Raw genomic sequence first — 20,524 nt, 5'->3', positions numbered from 1 at the left:
CCTGAGCAGCTGGGCAGGCAGCAGGTGACAGCAGAGACCATTACTTGCCCTTCTCTGAATGCAGCGGGCTGGGGCTGGCCAGTACAGGTTACCTCATCACCATTGCTCTTCAGGACCATGCGCTGCAACACTTGCAACAGCAGAATAACTTCTCCCCAGCAAGATGAACTGCCAGCTACAATTCAGTACAAGGGACCTCTGCTTTTCAGCTTTTCCTACCTGAAGTCCCTACGTCCTTTCAAGCAAGCAACACAACAGTGCAGGTATGTAGAGGCATGGGGAGAAATGCACAGCATAAAGTGTCCTCGCTGTACCTCACACCTATTCTGGAAAAACAAAAGCAAGCTTAGAAAGCAAGCTTACGCTGTAACAAGAACTGAAAATGAGTTTGCTTGCAACACTCTGTGCTTCTCATTAATCAGTAACAGGTAACTAATGCCTCTCCTACCCATGGCTCCTCACCTCCCTCCTGCAGGAAGCCTGGGCTCAGGGCATAACCAGTACTGGCTGATGCCATGGGCAGCCAGCAGTGCCCACCTCAGACACCGGCTGCCCACATGCTGTGCACACAGCGCCATTTATTCTGCTCCCAGCAGCCCGGCTCTGTGCAGATGCACAGTACTGCTTCCTCTGAGGTCTCCCCTGTCCGCCAGTGTCAGAAGCAAGCTGTTAGCCAAGTCACACTATGTACCAGCAGGGCACTCTGAGTTCATCCCTGCTTTTCAGTATCTGCTGACAGATGAACACAGGACTTCAGGTGTACATGGTGTACTGACACCACTAGTATAAATTTGTTTTTATACCCCCCAACATCTGCAGAGATTTAACACATGCTTGGTGTCAAAACACCTTGGGTTTTATTTTCATATCCTTTTTGAATCAGGTTAAGCTGTAAACAATTTCTTTTCCAATCAAATACTGCCAGCTAGAATTACTCCATTCACGCATCACCAAAAACAAAAAGGGTATTTTTCCTTAAGTATAGATATTTTTTTTAACAATGTCACTTTATACAGAAACCAATAGCTAGATTCGATGCACCCTGATTAGTTATGTAAACAGATAACCCCCAAAAACTTATCAACAGAAGTAATAAGTTGGTTCCTTCATAGAATGGAAATTTCAGTCTCTCCTGACTTGAGGTTAACTTGGTCAGGAGTACAGAGTGTGGCACATAAACCCATCTAGGAGGTGTATAAATTGCACTGTATCTGAATTAACAAAGTTATGCATAATGAAATGCACAGTTTAAATTCATGCTAGAAAGCATTTTTCAATATGAAGTGGCAGCCAACTGGCAACCGTAACAGTTAGGTTCTGCACCATCATTTATGGCAATATAGATAACTATTACATATAGTATACTTTAAACCCCGGAAGGATTGTGTTACATGAAACGTTCTCCAGGCAGTCATTTGGTTTGAAACATTGGGAGAAAGACTAAAGAGCTCGCCAACTTATACCAGTTATGGTACCTTTAGATTTTATGAAGTAGATTAGATATGATGTGTATTTCACAGTAACAAAGTTGCTTTAATGCCTTTTCTCCAACAGTAGGATTGTGTTAGATGTTTCTGCCCTCAGGCCATCATTGTCCTGGTGGTTTTCCCTTTTCTCGGTTTAGGTAACTATATAGAGCACTTTATTTTCCTGTTCTTTAACTATTCATCAGTCCTTTCAGTATATCTTCAGAGAGTTCCAGCAGGGGGAGTTCAGGGGATGGGATGTCCAGGGGGGGAAGGTTGGGTATTGGAATGTCCTTTGCCTTCCCAGCAGTTGTTGCAAACTCCTGCCAAGATGCAGCTGAAGAAGCAGTTTCTGAGTGTTGCTGCAGCCCCCACAACTCTGACTTCTCTACAAAGTCAGCATCTACATCCAGCTCCTTCTCTACTGGAGATTTTTGTAGTCTCGCTCTTTCTGCTTTTAACTGCTTATTCTCCCTCCTCAATCTCTCGTTTTCAGCTACCAGGAATTCTACGTGCCGCTTCAAATCTGCAATTTTGGTTGCCTGCTCTTCTATTATTGTTTTGTCATCTTTTGGAGCCTTACTCCCAATACATGCTTCCACTGGCTCATTTTTTTTCTGAAGCAGAAATAACAGTGTATCCGGGTCCCTGTCAAAGACACCCTGAATATCCTGTAGATGCTTCTCTGTGGAAGGGCTGTATTTCTGAGTCACGGGAATCAACGCATTTTGATCATCAGATTCTTCAGCTGATGGCTTAAGAGAAGTCTGAAGATGTGCAGCTAATTCTTTGTCCACATTCTGCTGAGCTTTCATCTTTTCCTCTCTTTTTGCCCTTTTCCACCTCTCCTGGATGAGCAGTAACTGTTTCATGTGACTATCCCTTTGTAATTCCAGTGATAGCTGAGCCTGAATAAGAACAAGATTAAACAGTTTAATTGCTGATCCTTAATCCACCTGAATATTTACTCTAGTAAGGTTACAAGCACGTAAATATTTATATAAACAGGGAGAGGAGGAGCCTTTGCTATTCAGATACTAAATCCAACAAGAAATGCTCTCTACTTTTACAATGCAACGGTTTTAGATATGTCACCCAAATCTAACATAACTACTGGTATTGTTAAGGAGTTAATGTTTAGTATTTTGGGGGGCAAGACTCAAATCAGATTGTTGACAGTCCTGAGCAGATGCACAGGAAGTTTGCGGTTGGACTTGATGATCTTCAAGGTCTTTTCCAACCTGAGTAATTCTATGATTAATTCTATGATTCAACTGCAATAATCTGGAATAAAACACCAAGAAAGTACAGGCTCATTTGGCATGCTGTAGATGCACTGCTACTTTTGTCTTAGGAAAACAGCCTCAGTGCTTCACAGCAAAAGTTAATCACGAAACTAGTTGTACCACCTCCCTGAAGACACCTTGCAGACTAGCAAACATTGCTGGGGAAGCCCTGGATGTATTACTAGCTCCTGTCCATGCCTAACATACGCTTGCAAAAACTCTCTGGAAAGACAAGCATCTCTGCACTTGTAGAATTCCCAGTGCAGTTGCTGTGGGCCTCAGAAAAAAATGCAGACTACAACAGAACTATGATCATCAGGGCACAATATAAGACACAGATACGTAGAGTTCTGGCATCTGCTGCATGTTGCTCTCACCTGCTCTGACTGGGTCAGCTTCATAGCTTCTGTAAGGTATGCTGTGGAAGAGAAAATGAATGAATTAATGAAGGGCAAGGTTATAAGGTCTGTACTGTTTCTCAGAAGTCTGAAAAAACTGAGATCATATCATACATTCTGCACCCTTGCCATGGCATCCTGGATGCTCAGATTGAGACGATCTGTTTTTCAGAGGACAAGAGCTTACTAGCATGGCAGCCCTTTCCAGAAAGTTGCCAAAGAAGAACTTATTTCATGAAGGGAAGAAACATGGCTAAGAAGAACTGGACCATTAACATGCATGCTATTTAACACAAATGTAGTAAGTGAAATACTCTCTTCCCTGATATACTTGTGTTATTAAGTCATGCTTTAGTTATATTCTTGATGAAAGGGTACAGTCTGTTGTCCTCCACTTTTTTCATTAACTTCCCCTCCAAACCAGAAAATGTGCTGGGTTTGTGTCAGAGCAGCACTTCAGACTTCAATCGTATCTTGCTAGCGTTGAAAATGACAAAAGGTAAGAAATTCTTCACCAAATTCAGGCTATGAGATAATGATACAGAATCATCAACTGAAGAAAAGCAAGAAACATTCAATACGTTGAGTTTTGCCTTGGCATATGGAGTGAATTAAATCAAAAAGAAAAGTCTGCCTATCAGGGGATGTGCTATCCCTTGTTGCTCTCGCTATTCATAAACAGCAGGTTTTTCATTCTATGAGGTTTCCTACTATTTATGAATGGGCAGGGAGAATGCCTGGTATCTAGGTTACAATGTTTGGAGAAGCCACTTTTTTTTCCTGCACACAAGCCCTGTCACTGTAAATGTCCCACTCATTACATCAACTAAGACCTCCTCTTTCTTCTTCTGCCAAGCAGTTGCCACACTGTCAGGAAGCTGATGGACTGCAACACAAATAATTAAGCATGACTATTTAAATGGACAGGTAGAGGAACAAAGAATTGCTTAGGAGAAACTGCCAGTCACAGCACTAAGTCTGTGATGCACTCTGCTGTCCTTGAGTTCTAGGGAAGCTGACAACACTACTTGTTTTCAGTTGTCTTGACTCAAACATTAGGAATGAGAAGTAAATAAACTAGTACGAAAGTTTGTGTATTTGCTTTATCAACAGAGAGCACGTTACTTCAGCCATGAAAAATACTGAAAAGGAAGTGCAAAGCAAAACCAGCGTGAAGGATCCCAGCTGTAGTTTTTGTACATGACATGAAGAGTTGCCTTTGTCTTGAATCAAGAACTGCCTTAGCAGTGACAACCACCCCCAACAACATCAACTTTGGGAAATTCTGACTTTGGCTGCTCATGGTAAAGTTTCTGAAATGTCTGTGATCTGGTCTGAAAAAAAAACCAATTCACACTTGAAGAATAAAGAGAATATCATACAAGTAACTGGATAATTAGTCCCATGAAACATGTAGATATACAAGCTGGTTTTAAAGACGGGAATGTGAGAAATACCTACTCACCAGCAGCTTTTCTGTGACAAGAAATTGCTTCTTCATATTTCCCTGCTGCCAACAAGCGGTCTGCTTTTCTGCTCTGCTGGTGAGCCTTAAAATTAAAAAGAGCGTTCCATCAGCGAGGGTTAACCAACAAATAGCAATCTATGTTTTAAAAGTAATGGGTACAGCTAAGAATCTTCCACTGATTGCAATTCCCAGGCTTTTAGGCACAAATCTCCCAGTCCCTTCTGAGGTCTGCAGTTTATTTTTTAATACTTTGTCACAAGAGTCTGTACTGTACGGGTATGAACTGAAGTTTGTTAATGCAGCAAAGATGGTGTGTATAAAGCAGAATTCTTTTGAAGCTCTCCTCTGAAAGTTTATCTTCTTCATCACAGGCAGGCATAAACTACAGCTGTGTAAAAAGATCATCGAAGTTACCTGACGATGGAAAGAATTTAGGACCAATTTACCCAGAAGAATCTAAGATACTTGAATTATACAGCTGGAAAATGAAATGGTTGGGCAGTTTCTGCTTTGCCTCTTGAAGAAAGTGGAGAGGACCTTGGAAGTTTTGCTTCCACCTCACATAAATGAAGGGAATCAGCACAGCCATAGTTGAAGGTATCAAAGTGACATCCTTGCTGTACAGCAGTTTAAGTCTATACCAGCATCTTAATGTAAACTATGAGGGTAGGCTGAAGATGTTGCTGAAAGCAAGTAATTGCTGCAAGCATTTGCATACGTTTAGTGATAGAGAGTATTACATAAGCAGCACTGCAGCATTCATGAAAGCAAATCTTGTCATTACTACAAGATATGAATTTTATGGCTCCTTCTCCAAAGCCAAGTTATGTCATACGAATGGCTTTGACCACCAAAGCAGAAGACTGACAACAATGCACAAGATTCATGAGTGCTTTACTACATGCTGAATTTGAAGCAAACTGACATGGAGTAGCAGGCAGTGGCTTTGTGAAACAACACAAAACAGAAGAAACTGAAGTTTATGCCTGTTTCTTTGTGTTTTTATAGATGGTGGTTTCTAAAGCGAGCCTTTTGCTAATCCACATGGAGGGAATTTCTAAGGGCAACAGAGCTGAGCACCTCTGCATTTTCATCTCCAACCAATACAAATTCTCAGTTCCCTGCCAGGCAGACACATACAATGAATCAGACTTCAGATGTTTGGTGAATGTAAGTCACCGTACCTTGAAGCACGTTCCAAAAGCACTATCAAAACATCACTATTTGTCCATGCCTTAAGGTATTAGAACCAGTCATTCTGACATCTTGGTAGAAGCATCAAAGGTAAGATAATGCAAAGAAGACAGCTATGTGATTCTATCAAGACTATCATGATCCTAATATCTGCTTTTAAAAGAAAGGTCCCCAAATGCAGATGAATTTGTCACCTTTGTCATTCAAGTCAATTTAACATCTAAATTCTATTTTCTACTTGTACAGAAAACATCCTTTGGGAAATATCTGTTCTTAAGCAACCTCTAGGAGCTATTTAACCAAATTTAGACATTTTGCTTTCTAAAAGCTGATTTTATATGCTAATATACTGTGCATTAAAACAACAACAACAACAAACCAACACCAAAACCTTGATCCTTCACAACAAATACTAGTGACATTCCTCTTCCTCATTTTCATTCAATCCTCACAGCACTGTGTCAGCAGTCCCTATTTGTTCTGCCCCGAGGTTAAATAATCTCAGCAAAGTGTTTTTCTATTGGAAAAGCATCTATTTTATGGCCTTTTTCTATGGACTCCTACAAATGACTTATGCCAAAAAGAGAAGGCTTATTTCCCATGGGAAACAAGCAAGTATCAGTTCAAATTGAGTCAATTCCTCAATTACTCAGGGTTGGTCTATCCGTTACAAATTAGCTATGTCATGCACATAAAAACACCTGAGCTACATCTTTGCAAAACAGTTTATTCAATAAGTTAGAACTGATGCAGCTTCTTCTGTAAACTGCATAGGCAAGTCTAAAAAACGAGGTAGCTAGAGACAAAAGATCTAAGAAAGCAACAAGCAGTGGGACTAGTTCCATCTGTTAGTTTCTACATAGGAGAATTTGAAACTGACTGTTTTCAAAGGTTATTTTCATACATTTTAAGCTACTGGGGGATGGTCTTATTCAACTCACATGCAGAACATCTGAGGACGGTCAGCTGTTCTTTCATGGAGCAATTGAACTATTTCCATTCTCGGTTAACTCCCAGTGAAGTTGAAGGGAGTGTAAAGAAGTTGGTAAAGAAGTCGGGCTAGGCCACAAATGAACAGTTTGGAAACAGTACTAGCAAAAAGAAGTCAGTATTCTTTGACTGCAAGGTCAAAATGCTTTCTCACCATTCCACCAAAATACACGGATGCCAGGACATCATACTCTGCTGCAGGGCACCAGACCTCCCCCAGTGAACCACAAAAGGTGAGTAGAACCAGTGATCCAGCAGAGCCTGTTATTAGAAAGCTAGATGCCTCACAGTTAGCAAGGAGGAAAGAAACTCCTCATTCGGAGTGTTTTCCTGCCAGCTTAACATGGAAAAGTTTGACATTAATTCCACCTTCTGAATGCTGCTTCCAATTAGATGATTGTGCGAGGATCTAGGAAATTCTCCCATTTACATTGTAGAATATATATAAAAACCGGCAGCTTGAAGAAAGTTGTGCAACTGTTTCCTAGAAGCAAGCGAAAAATCTGTAACATCAGGACTTGAATGCTTAATATGCCATTATCACTGATAAGCACCTACATCCAGCCTTGTTTGCTGGTTTACTCTTAGCACTCAGTTACACTTGGCCACATGGCATCCAGCAGTCTGCATCTCATTATAAAGCTGACAATGGAAGAATGTACCCCACACCATAAAGTTAAAAAAAAATATGGTTTAAGTCTATCCCCAATCCAATGTCACGCTACACAGAGGTGTTTACACCAGCAATTCTGAAGTTGCTCTGCTGGTTCCTAACAGAATCAAACAGGACTGCTTTGACTTGGTATTGCTGCTGTAATGACTGCAGAAACAGCTGATGAGTAACTGCAGCAAGTTTACCTGAGTTTTCTTTCCTCTCCCAGCAGCAGTGTTGGAAATATCTGTAGGAAGTTGTGTAAGAATATTTACAATGTCCTAAGAAGATATGGAATTGGATGGGCAAAGCTGTTGGACAACTACTTCCAGATGTCCCTCTCCATCCAGAGGAGCAGGAATTCCCAGTAAGCAAATGGACAGGTGTAGCAACTTGACTGATGTAAGAGGAAGCAGGTGTGAGTGATAAATGACCAACCTAAAAAGCTTCCTCAAGTTCCTTCAATGCATTTAGTTCCTAAGGGATTAGTGTGTGCCTTACTGCAATACCTGAACTCTGCTGGATGAGCTGCAGAAGGTAAGCTAGATGGTTTTTCTTACTTTTCAGTGTAGCTGAGATACTAAGGGATGATCCCTGCATTTGTAACTTGGTACTGATGTTTCAGAGAAATGCTCCTATCCAATTCTCCACCCAACTAACACAAACCATTGGGTATGTAATCTTTGAGCAACAGTCAAGAGAATAACCAAAACCCAACTCTAATGCGGTAATACAGGTTTTTTGTTATTATTATTCTTTGCCTAAGGATTTCTTTAGTAGTCCAAAATTAATACTTAACCTTTTCTTTCCCGTGTAAACTAGATAATGATGCAGCTGCAGGCCATGTGAAACAAAGGCCACTTGTCACACTTATTACTGCTCTCCCACTATCCTCTGTTCAGAGCAGTTATTTGTAACAGTCCTCCTGTAGCTGAAATAGTCTCATGTGCATTTTGTTCTGTTCTTTACTGGCCAAAGCCTTGTGTAAGATCTGAAGCTTGCTTCCTTCTTCCTTAATTTTAAGGGGCTCTCTAATAAGCGATATGTTGTAATATGATTATGAATCAGAGATTACAGCGAGAGATTACAATAATGAAATTAAAAAATAAAGACAGGAAAATCCAGCCCATAAAATAAAGGGGCCTGAGGAAAACACACTGCAAAACAAGTCACGTGCAATATATGTTCATAGATGTTTCAAATGCAACCAAAGTCTGGTGATAATATCCTCTACCTTATGCTGTGAACTGTAGGTACTAGCTTAGCTATGTTTTCTTACTGCTGGAAGCAAAGAAGAAGGTATTGCTCTGAGAGATGAGGGATCTGTTAGCTGGCTTGTTTCCTTGAGGATACAGGGCTCTCATTTCTAAGACTATATTTTGGGGAAAGGAAGAAAGAGAAAATGCAGCTCATGTCACTACAATAATGCTTATGACTATGCAGGGTACCTTCCATGTGGATTTTTACAGCAGCAAGCACAAAGAGGGGGTTAGGTGGTGCTTACTTGTCTCCTCCACACACAAATGCTCTGTCAGTGCTACATATACACAAGTACCTTTTAAACCTATCGTTACCTGGAAAGAGTGAACTGGGAAATGTTGTATGTTTATGTCTGCATCTGTTCTGATAAATGGAATGAAGAGAATACTAGTGTGAAAGTTGACCTGAGGGGATCCAAGAATAAATTACAGGCATCTATTAAATATATACGTATTTCAGTGATAAAAAACACAGAAAATGCTTACATTTACAGGCAGTTACAATAAACACAAATATATATATATATATATTTTAATTGTGCTGTAACTTACACTAAACAAGGGCAATAAGTTTGCCACTAAACCTAAAGAAACTGCAGTGTGCAGCTTTATAGACAGAAGTAAGCCTCCTTAAAAATACTCACTGTATGCTTTAGAGAAAGACAAAGTCAGCTAAAGGAGAAACAAACAGAGGCAGGATCCATTGTGGCAACTCAACCAATACCACTAGCCACATGCGAGTTCAATTCTGTATTTTAAAGCCTGTACTTAGCAAGACTGGCAGAACAATGACTCCACTGTAAATTACAGGTTAGTGCGACTATAGAGCAAAATAAGTATTCTCAATATTAACAGACTCTTCAGTCACTTCTTTCTGTTGAAGTTTAACTCTACTGTAAGCAATAGTATTAAAATTTCAATACATGGGCAAACAAGCAACCAAGGTATTGTCATTTTGCCAACCAACATTAATCTACTGAATAGCACTAATTGACTACGCGTGTCTTCCCAGCCTATTCCAAATTTAAAGTAAAACATTCCTCTCCATGCAAATGTGATTAAGAGATCCGGCATGAAATGAACTCAGATTCACGATGCTCAGCCTAGGTGGAGTCTGCAAAACCCCATGCAGGCACAGCAGCAGATCTTTTCTCTGATGACCTGCAAACTCATTAAGTTGCGGTATCTTCTTTACCAAACGCGTACTAAAGTTAACCTCATGCTCTTCCTTTTTGTCCATATTAAATGGACTAAATACTTTAAGCTGGTTTCCAAAGCTATTTCACATACCTACAGTTCTTGTGCTTTTTGCCTCCCTGTATACAGTTCCACAGATGGTACTACGCAGGTCACAGTAACTGGAGGTTATAAGCTAAATGATTCTAAGCCTAAATGCTCCCATACGAGGAAAGGCTGAGAGACCTGAGACTCTTCAGTCTGGAGTAGAGAAGGTTGAGGGGGATCTCATCACTGTTTATAAATATCTAAAGTGCAGGAGTCAAGTTGATGCGGGCTCTTTTCAGCAACATGTGGCAGTAGAATAAGGGAGAAACTGAAGCACCGGAAGCTCCACAGTAACAAGAGGAAGAATTTCTTTACTGTGAGAGTGGTTCAACACTGGAATGGGCTTCCCAGCGAGGTGGTGGAGTAAACAGGCTATCTATGGGGCAAAAATTTCAAATAAGCAGTGCAGAAAGGCTTCAGTATGCTGCGTCGCTGGGCCTCCATGAGGCTGCTTCATTTTGGTCTTTCAACCTCTACTAGGCAGCTTCCTCAGAGCCACATGGCTCTACAATATGCATGTACCAGTCAGGAATGTCAGCATGACACAGCAGAAAGGTGCAGAACCAGTGAGGAAATAATGCTTCTGCAGATGACCAATTGCTTAGTTACTTTTGTTCTTGACTGGAAGCTACTGTAAGCTGCTATATGTACGATGCAGAAGAGATTGGTGTTGTACTTTTAGTAGTGATTATTTGATGGAATACAACATTATTGAGGTTTCCAAGGGGATTGTTGGTGAAGAGGCTGTTCAGCTCAATAGTCTTTGGATCACTTCAGTACCTTCAGTCACTTTTCTCAGTTATGCTGCTGTCTCTGGTGCAAACCTTAATTGTCTCCTAGCTGAAAAGAATACTCCTGTACATATTAGGTTGTTAAAGGGAAAGCCAGTGCTTTTATTACTACAGTAAAAATAGACTTCTCTAGGTATTCCTATGAGAATCCCCTAAAAGCTTGTTTTCTCAAGTCTGAGTTCAGATCTACCTTTCCCCCCCCTCCCCCCCCCCCCCCCCCATTTTAGAAATGAAGAGCAAGTACAGCAGCTTACAGATTGTGCTTTAGTTAGAAAATAAAGGAAAAACTGGGGAAACCACAAACAGGATTCAGTGGGTTTTTCTGTACAAGAACATCTATCCATCTTTTCCAATCAACACAACAGAGGAGCAGGATAGCACTGAATCTCAAACACACTGGCCTGTGTGGTTGAAATGCTTTGGTCTCTCATAAGCTTTTGGACATGAGTTCTCTTTTTGCTCTTGCTCTTACATACCGTGCACTTGGACTGCTATTTTTCCCTCAAGTGGACAGACTACGTACTTCACCTGCAAAGCACTTGTTAATGTTGACTGTTGACTGGCTTGCACTGGAATAACTGCTACCAGTGTTTTACAGCATTTAAAAATGTTCATTACATGCAATTCTTGCAGTATATGCTTTGTTGTATTTTTATACCAGGTGCCAGTCCGTGCCCTCTAGTTTTCATCAAAACAGCTTTTCGCGCTTCCCTTACACTTCAAGAAATGTATAGAAAACAGTATTCATAAGAATGGGAATTACATCTGATATGCTTTATGAAATGCTCTTATCATGTAGTAGGAATAAAAGGTAGAGGTTTCTTAGAAAGCACCCTAAAGAAAAGTAGAGCGGTATTGCAAAGTTCTGGGTACTGGACTGCGTTCAGTGAGCACAGCATTTCTTTTTTAATTTCTTCTTGAGGTTGATGCTATTTGCCTCATGTATTTACTTCCAAACTTCCTGTGGTCACCTGTACGCTTCTTAAGTATGGGATCAAACAAAACAAAAAACATATATGACCTTAAGGCCAAACTCTAAAAAGGTAGGTGTATGTCTCATTGAAGTCATTAGACCCAAGGGTCATCTATTAGATCTCCTTTAAATTGGAAAACTCACAGCACACTACTTAGGTGTTGAAACCAGCTGGGAAACCAAAGCAGTATTTGTCAAGAGCTACTTACATAAATCAGAATTGCGGAAACCAAAATGTAGTTAAACTTAGGAAAACTTTGTTAGCCCAAGGCCTTGATTAAGGCCAGATACTTTCATCCAAATATTTAATGTTTACATTTCAAGGGATAGAAACTTAATGTAATTGAAGTCAGCAGAATAGAAGGTATGGTATGCCATCTGTAAATAGGAAGGCTAAGCAAATAATGAATTATGTAACTGAACACCACCAATATAAAAATTTAAGTGCAGTGAGTGTGCTAAATGTTGGCAGAAATGGAGACATTAGGACACTGCATCACTACTAACGATCTCAGTTTACCTCCCCACAAAAATTAGAACAGTGTCTATACTTTCAAGTAACTAAGACTAACGAGCTTTCAAATACAATGTGAGCAACACTCAAGAAGTTCTAATGAAAAGCCTTAACTACAGGAAAAGCATTTCATTAGAATTAGCAATCACCGGCATACTGAAAGAAGGGAAGTACTTAAAACAAGTCATTGATATCAGATAAATAAACCTAACTGTGAGTGTACTCAATACCACATAGTAGCTAAGGGGTTGTTGTTGCTTTTCTTTCTCCCTAATGGCAACTCTGGAAAACACTGTGGTTTTCAATCCTTGTGACCTAGATTTATGTAAGAGATTTTCATGAGAAGCAAGTAAAGTGCATGATCAGGAACAGCATCAATAACTTGAATGAACATTCCCTTACTGGAGGACTGGCACCTTCCCCAAATGGTGCAAATCTGCAATTCATCTGCAGAGTGTGACAGTGAATAGAACTCAGAAAAACTTAAGTTACTTGATATAGCCTGAAAAGCGTGTATTTTTCTACATAAGGTCATCCATAGTGCAGCAGTTTCAGAAAAAGTGAGTGTTTTGGGACACTCCCTTCAATGGAGTAGGAAAATACATGCTGGCAACTTCCTAACTTTCTGTATAGGACTACATAAGGCAACTTTTTCCTGTATCATCCGTTATATAGAAGTATCTTGATCTTATTTTTAGTCTGGTGCTAGACAGGTGCGGTAATTGCAGTCTACTGTTGTGGTGAGAAGATCATCTGTTAGGGCTGAAGCCAGGCTTTAGTCATACTTTTGTCACTCGCAGTCCTCATGACACAGCCTCAGTAAGAAACACTGCTAACCGGTGGTATCTGCACTGCCACTAAGATGCTACTTACAGTCACTTGTTAAAAATCATTCAGTTAGTTTCTTTTTGCACTGGATCTCCTTTTAAAAAGTGTCTAGAATGTCTGCAAACAGCAATAGGCTTTTCCTCCTCCATCACTATCCTGAAAGTTGGTCTGACTTTGTACCCAGCAGGGCTGGCAGCAGGCTGGGCTGTGGGTTGGAAAAACTCTATTGACACAGCTCTGCAATGGCTGCTTCTGCATCCCACAAAGGCAGGATGGCTGTACCGCTGGGCCGAGGGTGGTCTTCACAAATGCTCAGTGCATCACTGTGCCTAAGGTACGGTCAGTATGCAAATTCCCAAGTTTTTAATTGGAGAATGAACAGGTCTTCGCCCTGGATCTTATCTGTGGCAGCAGGTTCCTAGTTCAGGCTGTTTAAAACCCGATTAGCTTTTATGAAGCTGCAGCTTTCATGCACAGTAGTTAAAGCACCTCGGAGACTTACTGTTAGCGGAGTTGTTTAAAGATTTAAGGATATTAAAGCACTTCATCTCGTGAGGAAAAAAAAGCATGTATTCGGGCGCCGGCCCGCCTAGCCTCTCAACTCTACAGCTGACATAGGTGGGGCCTGTGTCACCTACGCGCTTCCCCGCCGGGCAGCGCCCTCCCTGCCCCCAGTTCGCAGCCAGGCCTCCCCCCTCCCGTCCCCTTCGGCGCGGCCCTGGGGCGCTCCCCTACCTGCTCCGGTACCGGGCGGCCCGGAGCGGCCCAAGCAGCCGGCCGGCGCCTGGCACGGACCGGAACAGGTGCCGAGGGCGGCAGGAAGGGCGCTCCGCTCCCCGCGCTAAGGGTGGGGGTCACCCCGTGCCCGCCGCCGCCCGACGGTCGGGACGCGCCGTCGGGACCACTACCCCCGCGGCCGCGTAGCTCACCAGGTTGAGGGGCCCCTCCATCACTTCCATGGACGGCGGGGGCTGCGGGCACATGGGCGCAGAAGCGGCCTCCTCGCCGCTCCCGGTGCCCCGGCCCGGCCCGGCTGCCGGCGCCGCTCCACCCCCGGCTCCGCCCCGGCGGCTTGTAAACACGGCAGCGGCTTCCGCCACGGCGCCGCCACGCCTCGCGAGACACCGAGTCTCGCGAGACAGGGGCGCTCTCGCGTCTCCCCGCGGTGCCGGCCGGTTGTAGTTCAGCGCTCGGCTCGAGCGCGGCAGTTTTCCCGCCCGAGGGCGCGCGCGGCGACCGTTGGTGCCGGGCTCGGTGTGAGGGAGCAGCGCTGATAATGTGGAGGGACGGAGAAAGGGCGGCCCGGCCACTGCCTGCCGACATGAACCGGCGGTAGCACGGCTCGCTGCGGTACGGGGAGAGGCGGCAGTGCGCCGCAGTGCTCATTGTGCATTCACACGTGTCTGTGGTTGCAGTACGTGAAAGCATGACAGTGACAGGGCTACCAACACCGCCTCGCCAACAGGTATGTGCTGACAGGCTGCTGGCATTCGTCATCCAAATAAGATCCCCTGAGAGGAGTGACACGTTGAGCTAAGCACGATGCTGGACAGCCGATGAGCTGGACGGCTAATTGCTGGTGATCGTCTTTTTCTGTGCAGCGTTACATTTTACAAAGGCTAGAGACGAAAACTGCAGTGAAGGGACTGAGTGAAATTAACACAGGTTCGAAGAATGGCCCGGGTTTGTAAAGACACAGGTGTAATGGACCAGGAGGGCAATGAGGGGAAGAAAAGAGGACGGAAGGTAGGGGGAAAGGTGAGAAACCTCGGAAACAAAAAGTAAAAATGTAATTAATAGCAAGCAAAAGCCCAGGATTCCCTTTGTAGATGTGATCCTCAGACATCACGGGTGTCTGTGGTCTCTCTGAGGGAGCCTACATGCCTGATGTGCTGTGGCTCTTGGCCATGCCTGCTCTGTGAGGACTGGCTGTGCAACACAGCAATGCTGGGGGCAGTTTTCCTTCACCTCATGTGGTTAAACAACACTGTCTCTTCAGGCACAGTACTTCTGTAAGGTACTTTACTAATTCCTGTTCTCATTTGCAATAATTTATGTATTGCTTGGTTTAATTATGTATCACCAAGTGAGATCCCGTGTAGTCCAGAGTGGTTTTGATCTGGAGCCTGCTGATTGGGTAGTAGATAGGTGAAGTTGTCCCCTTTCAGCCATCATAGAGGTAAATCAGCCAGGGTGGAGAAGAAAGGCTGCTTGGTGCTTCACTGAGGGTGCTTGGACATATGAGATGATACGGTTCAATTGATTTCAAATGCTTATGGTTCCCTTCTTCCCGTTAACTCACGTGCACACACAGACCTGCACATACATGTACATTCAGGAAGTGATAACGTTTATCTGTCACCCATAGGAGTGCAAACCCCATGGTGACCATCTCATTTGTTCCCTGTTCCTGTTTGTAATGACAAGCCCTGTTCCTCATGCTGCCTGGCCCCTTTCTCCATCTCGCCAGCAGTGCTACATCAGGAATAACTCTACTAAAAATCTTTACACCTGAGCACACAACTTGTTTTCTCAGTTGTTAATGAAGTTGTACTGAGTGAATGTGTCACAGTTTGCTGATTTTCTTGTCTCTCTGAGATCTTACACAGAATCACAGAACTGTAGGGGCTGGGAAGGACCTATGGAGTTCCCTACAGTAGGTGACACAGGAAAGCATCCACATGGGTTCTGAGTATCTCCAGTGGATACTCCACAGCTTCTCTGAGTACACTGTTCCAGTGCTCTGTCACCATCACAGTGAGGAAGTTCTTCTTCAAAAACGTAGCTGGTTGGTCATTCTTTTTTGGTGCTGCATTAATCCAGTGGCAAATTTTGAAGATTACTAAACATTATGTAGGGTGAGATTTTATATACGCTGGCAGTTAAGTTGCGTATTGTCAAGCTGTTATTTCTCACTGCTCTATGAGCACTTTGCTGACTAAGCTGCAGATATTTTTTTGTTTGTTGTTAAACTCTATTGCTGATCTGTATGTGTATATTTTTGATTTTTGCGTAAAAAGTTTGACTCATGGCAAGAAGCTACATGTCTGTTTTGTATTATGCTCATCTGTTCTCCATAAATCATACCAATTTGCCAAAGTAGATCATTAGGTCAAATGCTTTCTTAGAAATAAAACAACCTAGTTCTGAGAAATGTTTTCCATTCCTCCGGCTGGTGGCACAGGAAAGACATTTTGATTTACTGGGTTTAAGAGACAGTCAGTGTCCATCTCAAGGAACTTTACCTTCTGTGCAAAAAGGAGTAAGACTCGGCCAGTTTACCACTTGAAGAGTGGAAGCTAAGGTAGGGGGAAAATGTTACCCACAGAATAAACGTTTAGGGGCCATATTGCTGAGCTGAGCCAAGATGTTGCAGTGTGTCTGTTGTTCAGGTAGCCAGAAGCTCTGTGCTTCCAGCAAGGCAGGCAGTGTGACTATACTACCCTCACAGACCTGGCAAGGCCCAGCTGGGGACTGTTAGCAGGGGTTTAAATTGGGTATTTTCCACAATTTCGGTGTCAAATGCTTTGTTTCTCATACATCTGGAGTGGCTTTGCAGAGATTAAAAAGCCCAAGGCAAATAAAAAGAATGTTGACAAGTTTAGTTTTAAAAATCTCACGGTTTAAAAGCTGCTACTAATATGCAGTTTCCTTCAGAGTCATCATGTTGGTGTTTGCAATGCTATAGTCAAGGTAATCGGTGTGATTTGTTGTTTATTTGTTTCCTGATGAATAGCTAGTGCTTTCTGACTATGGCAACATGAAAATATCTCTGCTCCCTCATCCTTTAAGAAGTATTGCCAATTCCTGAAGCTGCTGTGGAAGACAAGTAATGCCTCAACAATTAATTAATGCTAGTTGCAGTGTGAAATAGTTCTCATTTTTACTAATTGAGAATGCAATTGTATGGGAGGTCTCCTTTGCTCAAGGGATAATCTTGGGAGACTATAGAATTTTATCTAAAATCCTGACGTGCTGGATACTGTATATTCATTTACAATTGTCTCTGTCCTGGGCTGAAAATGATTTTCATTTTTGAACAGTATCTGCAGAGTTCACACAGAAGTTGTTCTGAAAGAGGCTAAGTTGTCCTCCAGAGAAAACAGAACCACAGTAAATAGCTTACTCCATTATCTGAAAACTCATCAGTGAAAACAAGATGATTATTTCTTTTCATTACCGCCTTTTCTGTGTTTTGCATGTTTTGCTCCTCCCAAGGGACTGCATGGGAATATCATGCTGACTGTATAAGTGTAAATTAAATGTCTGTCTAAAAGAAGAACTATTAAAATGTAATTCTGGACAGGATGTGCCTGTCAGCAGGAAGCTTCCTAAAATACCCTGTGTTTTAAGGGTGGAATTTTAGAGTAGGAGGGAAGTGTAGAATTGCTATTTACCTGTCTGATGCTGCTTTTGACACACATGATGAGCCAGCTTCATTTGACTGTCACCTCCTTAGGAGGCAGAATTCCTCAGCCCACACTTCTCTTAGCATTGACTACTTCTTTATTTACTCTTTGTGCCTTTGCATTTTATCTGGACTGTGCATTTTCAGTTAAGCTGCAGTTAAAGACAGGCTTCTCAGTCATGGCATTGTAGGAGGGCCCGCAGAGCCTCCCACACAGTGCCTTCCTCAAAGAGAGCTGGGGAAGTCTGTTCCTTTGAAGAAGCACTTTTGAAACAAAAGGGATTCCCCTATATCTCTGGCAATTTATTTCCCACCACACATGTACAGAGCCACTGGACTGATGGACCTGTTTCCATTTGTCAGATATTTCAGAATAACCAGGTTCAGGATCTCTACCTAGATGTGCTGTGTCCCTTTGGGTTGCTTCTGGGTAATGCCTCAGAGGGGCTGTGCAGGGCAGTGCATGAAGGAGGGCTTTGACAGCTGGGCTGAGGGAACCTCTTCCAGAAAGCTGGGAGAGCTCACAAAGAATGAAATTTTGGAGAAGGCATAAAGTGAATGAAATCCCTTTCCTATCACCTTTCTTCCTCCTTTTGTGTCTACTTGGATTTTGACTTTTAAGATCCTCTGTGACTTTTCCCCTTATAATTAAATGTGGTCAGCAGACAGAGCAGAAAGCAAACAAACAACAACAAAGTAAAACAAAAACAGCACAAAAGAGCAAGCCATTAAAACGGGCAGAAAACTTTCAACTAAGGTGCCTTACCATGAAATATTTTTTTTCAAAAGAATTTTTGCACAGCTTAGAAAACAGCAAGCATGATTTGGCACTTTCCGTAGCTGCCAGAGCAACTGATGGAATTAGACATCTAGTCAGATTTACTGGGAAGAACAAACCGGCGAGCTGAAGAGCAAGAACACAACCAAGACCATGTCTGAATAAATTTCCAGTCGTATGTACATAGGCCACTTATTGAGAAAGATAAGAAAAGAAAAACTAAATTTTCATAATCCTGATTACATGCAAAGGATTGACCCAGATGCATGATTTTAGCTGTATTTATTATATTTAAATACAATGTATGCCTTCACATGTGTTTACTGAAAAGAGGAACCACAACCATTTAAATTAAATGCCTTTTTAAAAATATTACTATTTTAAAATGAAACTATTGAATTCCTGCATACTAAGAAGTAAAGTATACGACTGTGGTGTTCTAGAATTAATTAGTGTCTTATTTTAGTTTTAGAATCAAGAAGATATTTTCTCATTGCTTGCAGAATAAAACAGCTAAATCCTCTGCTTAGATCTGAAAGTAGTTTTGCCCACAGCAATCAAACTAATATTTTCTTTATAGCTCGTTCTCTCTGCAAGCTTTCTACTGATTTCATTAGGCTTTAGATCAGGTTCCAAGTAACTAATTATATTTATAGTGTGATTCCTTTGCTCGGTATAACTACTTTAGGTAAAGGATCTGGTGGGAATGGTGAAAGGCTAAGTACTATATACCTTTATACTGCTTTCTCCAGGAAAGTTCTGTATTCGTAACCTCTCAGTATTTATCTGAGCAGAAACGTAACTATTTTCAATCTTCTGTGAGTGTATAATGATGAAGAGTCGATACCCTAAAACTTTCTTTTGTCTCAACTGACAGCAAAAGTAGGTGTCATACTCTGGGTGTTTGAAAGTGGTGATAGGAATTTGAGCATGGGGATGTGAGGATGTCCGTGTATTTTGCTCATGCTCCATTGCCCTAAGCTGTCTTCCTAACATTTCATAATACATATGCCCTCCTACAGATCTACTGTAAAGTCACCACCCTCCCTTTCATCACTTTCCCATCTTTGCCACAAATCTTCCCTCACCTATAACACACAGGCCTGCCCCTATTTCTCCAGCAGAGATCTGCAGTTCCATCTTTGAACGTGCTAGCTGCCCCTTTAGCTTCTGTTACTGCTTTCCTAAATGCTGCTACAGGCAGCTGGATGATGCTTCTCTCAGCTGGCCCTCTCCTCAAAAATAAAACACCCTTCAGCTCTGGCTTCTGAGGATAAAAATGTTGGACATAAGTAGGTTTGTTTAGCAGCTTTACTTAGTTAAAGGGTATTTTTTGAAATCCTCTTCAATGAGCAATGCCTATCTTGAGTTCACAGAATCTTTCTGATTTGTTTTGTTTTTCCTCTCCCAGACTGAAATACAATGGAAGAGGCCCAATTCAAGTTGATTTTTCTGACGAGAAATCTGGTTTTTGGCACAACCCTGTAGACTGTAAGGCTACGGGCAGCATTTAAAAGATGGATCTTGATGTTAGCAGAGGGTTCTAGAGGAGGCCAGCTGGTTTGGGTTTTTTGGGTGTCTTTTTTGTTTTGTGGTGTTGTTTTGGGTTGTTTTTTTTGAGGTCTGAGCCATAACATCATGATCTGATTCTAAATTTTACCAAGGACCTTGAGTTAGCTCTTTATTTATTTATTTATTTTTATTTTTCTGGTATGTTTTAATTCCTGAGAAAAGCAAGAGCTGCAAACCTGACTTATAATGTACTCATTCAATTAATCAAGTGAGAGTGAATCAAACCTTTCCAGGCAATTTTGTTTGAAGTGTCTGCACTCTTCTCTGCATCGTATGAGGTGCCAACACCAGTGGGAGTTTGCCTGCGGTAAGAGCTGTGGGTTTGGATGTATTCTTCCATTTTTATTAGGTCTTACACACACAGAAATTTTGTGTTATTTAATCTTTTAACTGTACAAAACTTATCTGGCTATGAAGGAAGATAACATAGTGATTTCCTTTAATTAGTCTCATAGCTGTTCCCATTATGTTCTATGAGCTAGTCACACTTAAAAAATTCCAAGCTCCCTTTTTACAGCAGCGAGGTGTTTAGCTGAACTCCTTGCACCATCACTCTAATCAGTATGAGCTTCCCCAATACCAAGATGCTCCTTCCCAACTAATCTTCCCAACTACTTGGTGATCTCTATTTTAGCATTCTGATTTCCTACTTTCTCTCCATTT

General features: G+C 42.0%; 1 protein-coding gene and 1 long non-coding RNA gene across 2 annotated transcripts in view; one reads left to right on the top strand and one right to left on the bottom strand.

Annotated features, from left to right (window-relative positions):
* Nucleotides 1-624: 624 nt before the first annotated feature.
* On the bottom strand, nucleotides 625-14,175 carry NRBF2 (nuclear receptor binding factor 2). The gene is made up of 4 exons (XM_072340580.1): nucleotides 14,033-14,175; nucleotides 4,616-4,700; nucleotides 3,130-3,170; nucleotides 625-2,374 (listed from the first exon to the last, which is right to left on the bottom strand). Exons 1-4 carry the CDS (start codon nucleotides 14,084-14,086, stop codon nucleotides 1,658-1,660), a joined length of 897 nt encoding a protein of 298 aa, XP_072196681.1. The 5' UTR covers nucleotides 14,087-14,175; the 3' UTR covers nucleotides 625-1,657.
* Nucleotides 7,937-20,524, top strand: part of LOC140254206 (uncharacterized) — a 53,314-nt gene continuing 40,726 nt past the window's right edge. Inside the window, exon 1 of the long non-coding RNA XR_011904090.1 lies at nucleotides 7,937-7,991. This is a non-coding gene — a long non-coding RNA (uncharacterized lncRNA). The remainder of the gene's footprint in view (nucleotides 7,992-20,524) is intronic.

This window comes from Excalfactoria chinensis, chromosome 6 (genome assembly GCF_039878825.1).
Source record: "Excalfactoria chinensis isolate bCotChi1 chromosome 6, bCotChi1.hap2, whole genome shotgun sequence".
Classification (NCBI taxonomy): Eukaryota; Metazoa; Chordata; class Aves; order Galliformes; family Phasianidae; genus Excalfactoria; species Excalfactoria chinensis.
The sequence above is the reverse complement of the archived record's forward strand: the minus strand, read 5'-3'. Positions and strand labels throughout refer to the sequence as shown.

Coding starts and splice junctions, on each gene's coding strand:
- NRBF2 (XM_072340580.1), bottom strand. CDS start 14,086: ATGTGCCCGCAGCCCCCGCCGTCCATGGAAGTGATGGAGGGGCCCCTC. Junction 4,701..14,032: donor TGGAGGGGCCCCTCAACCTG/GTGAGCTACGCG, acceptor TTTAATTTTAAG/GCTCACCAGCAGAGCAGAAA. Junction 3,171..4,615: donor TTGTCACAGAAAAGCTGCTG/GTGAGTAGGTAT, acceptor TCTCTTCCACAG/CATACCTTACAGAAGCTATG.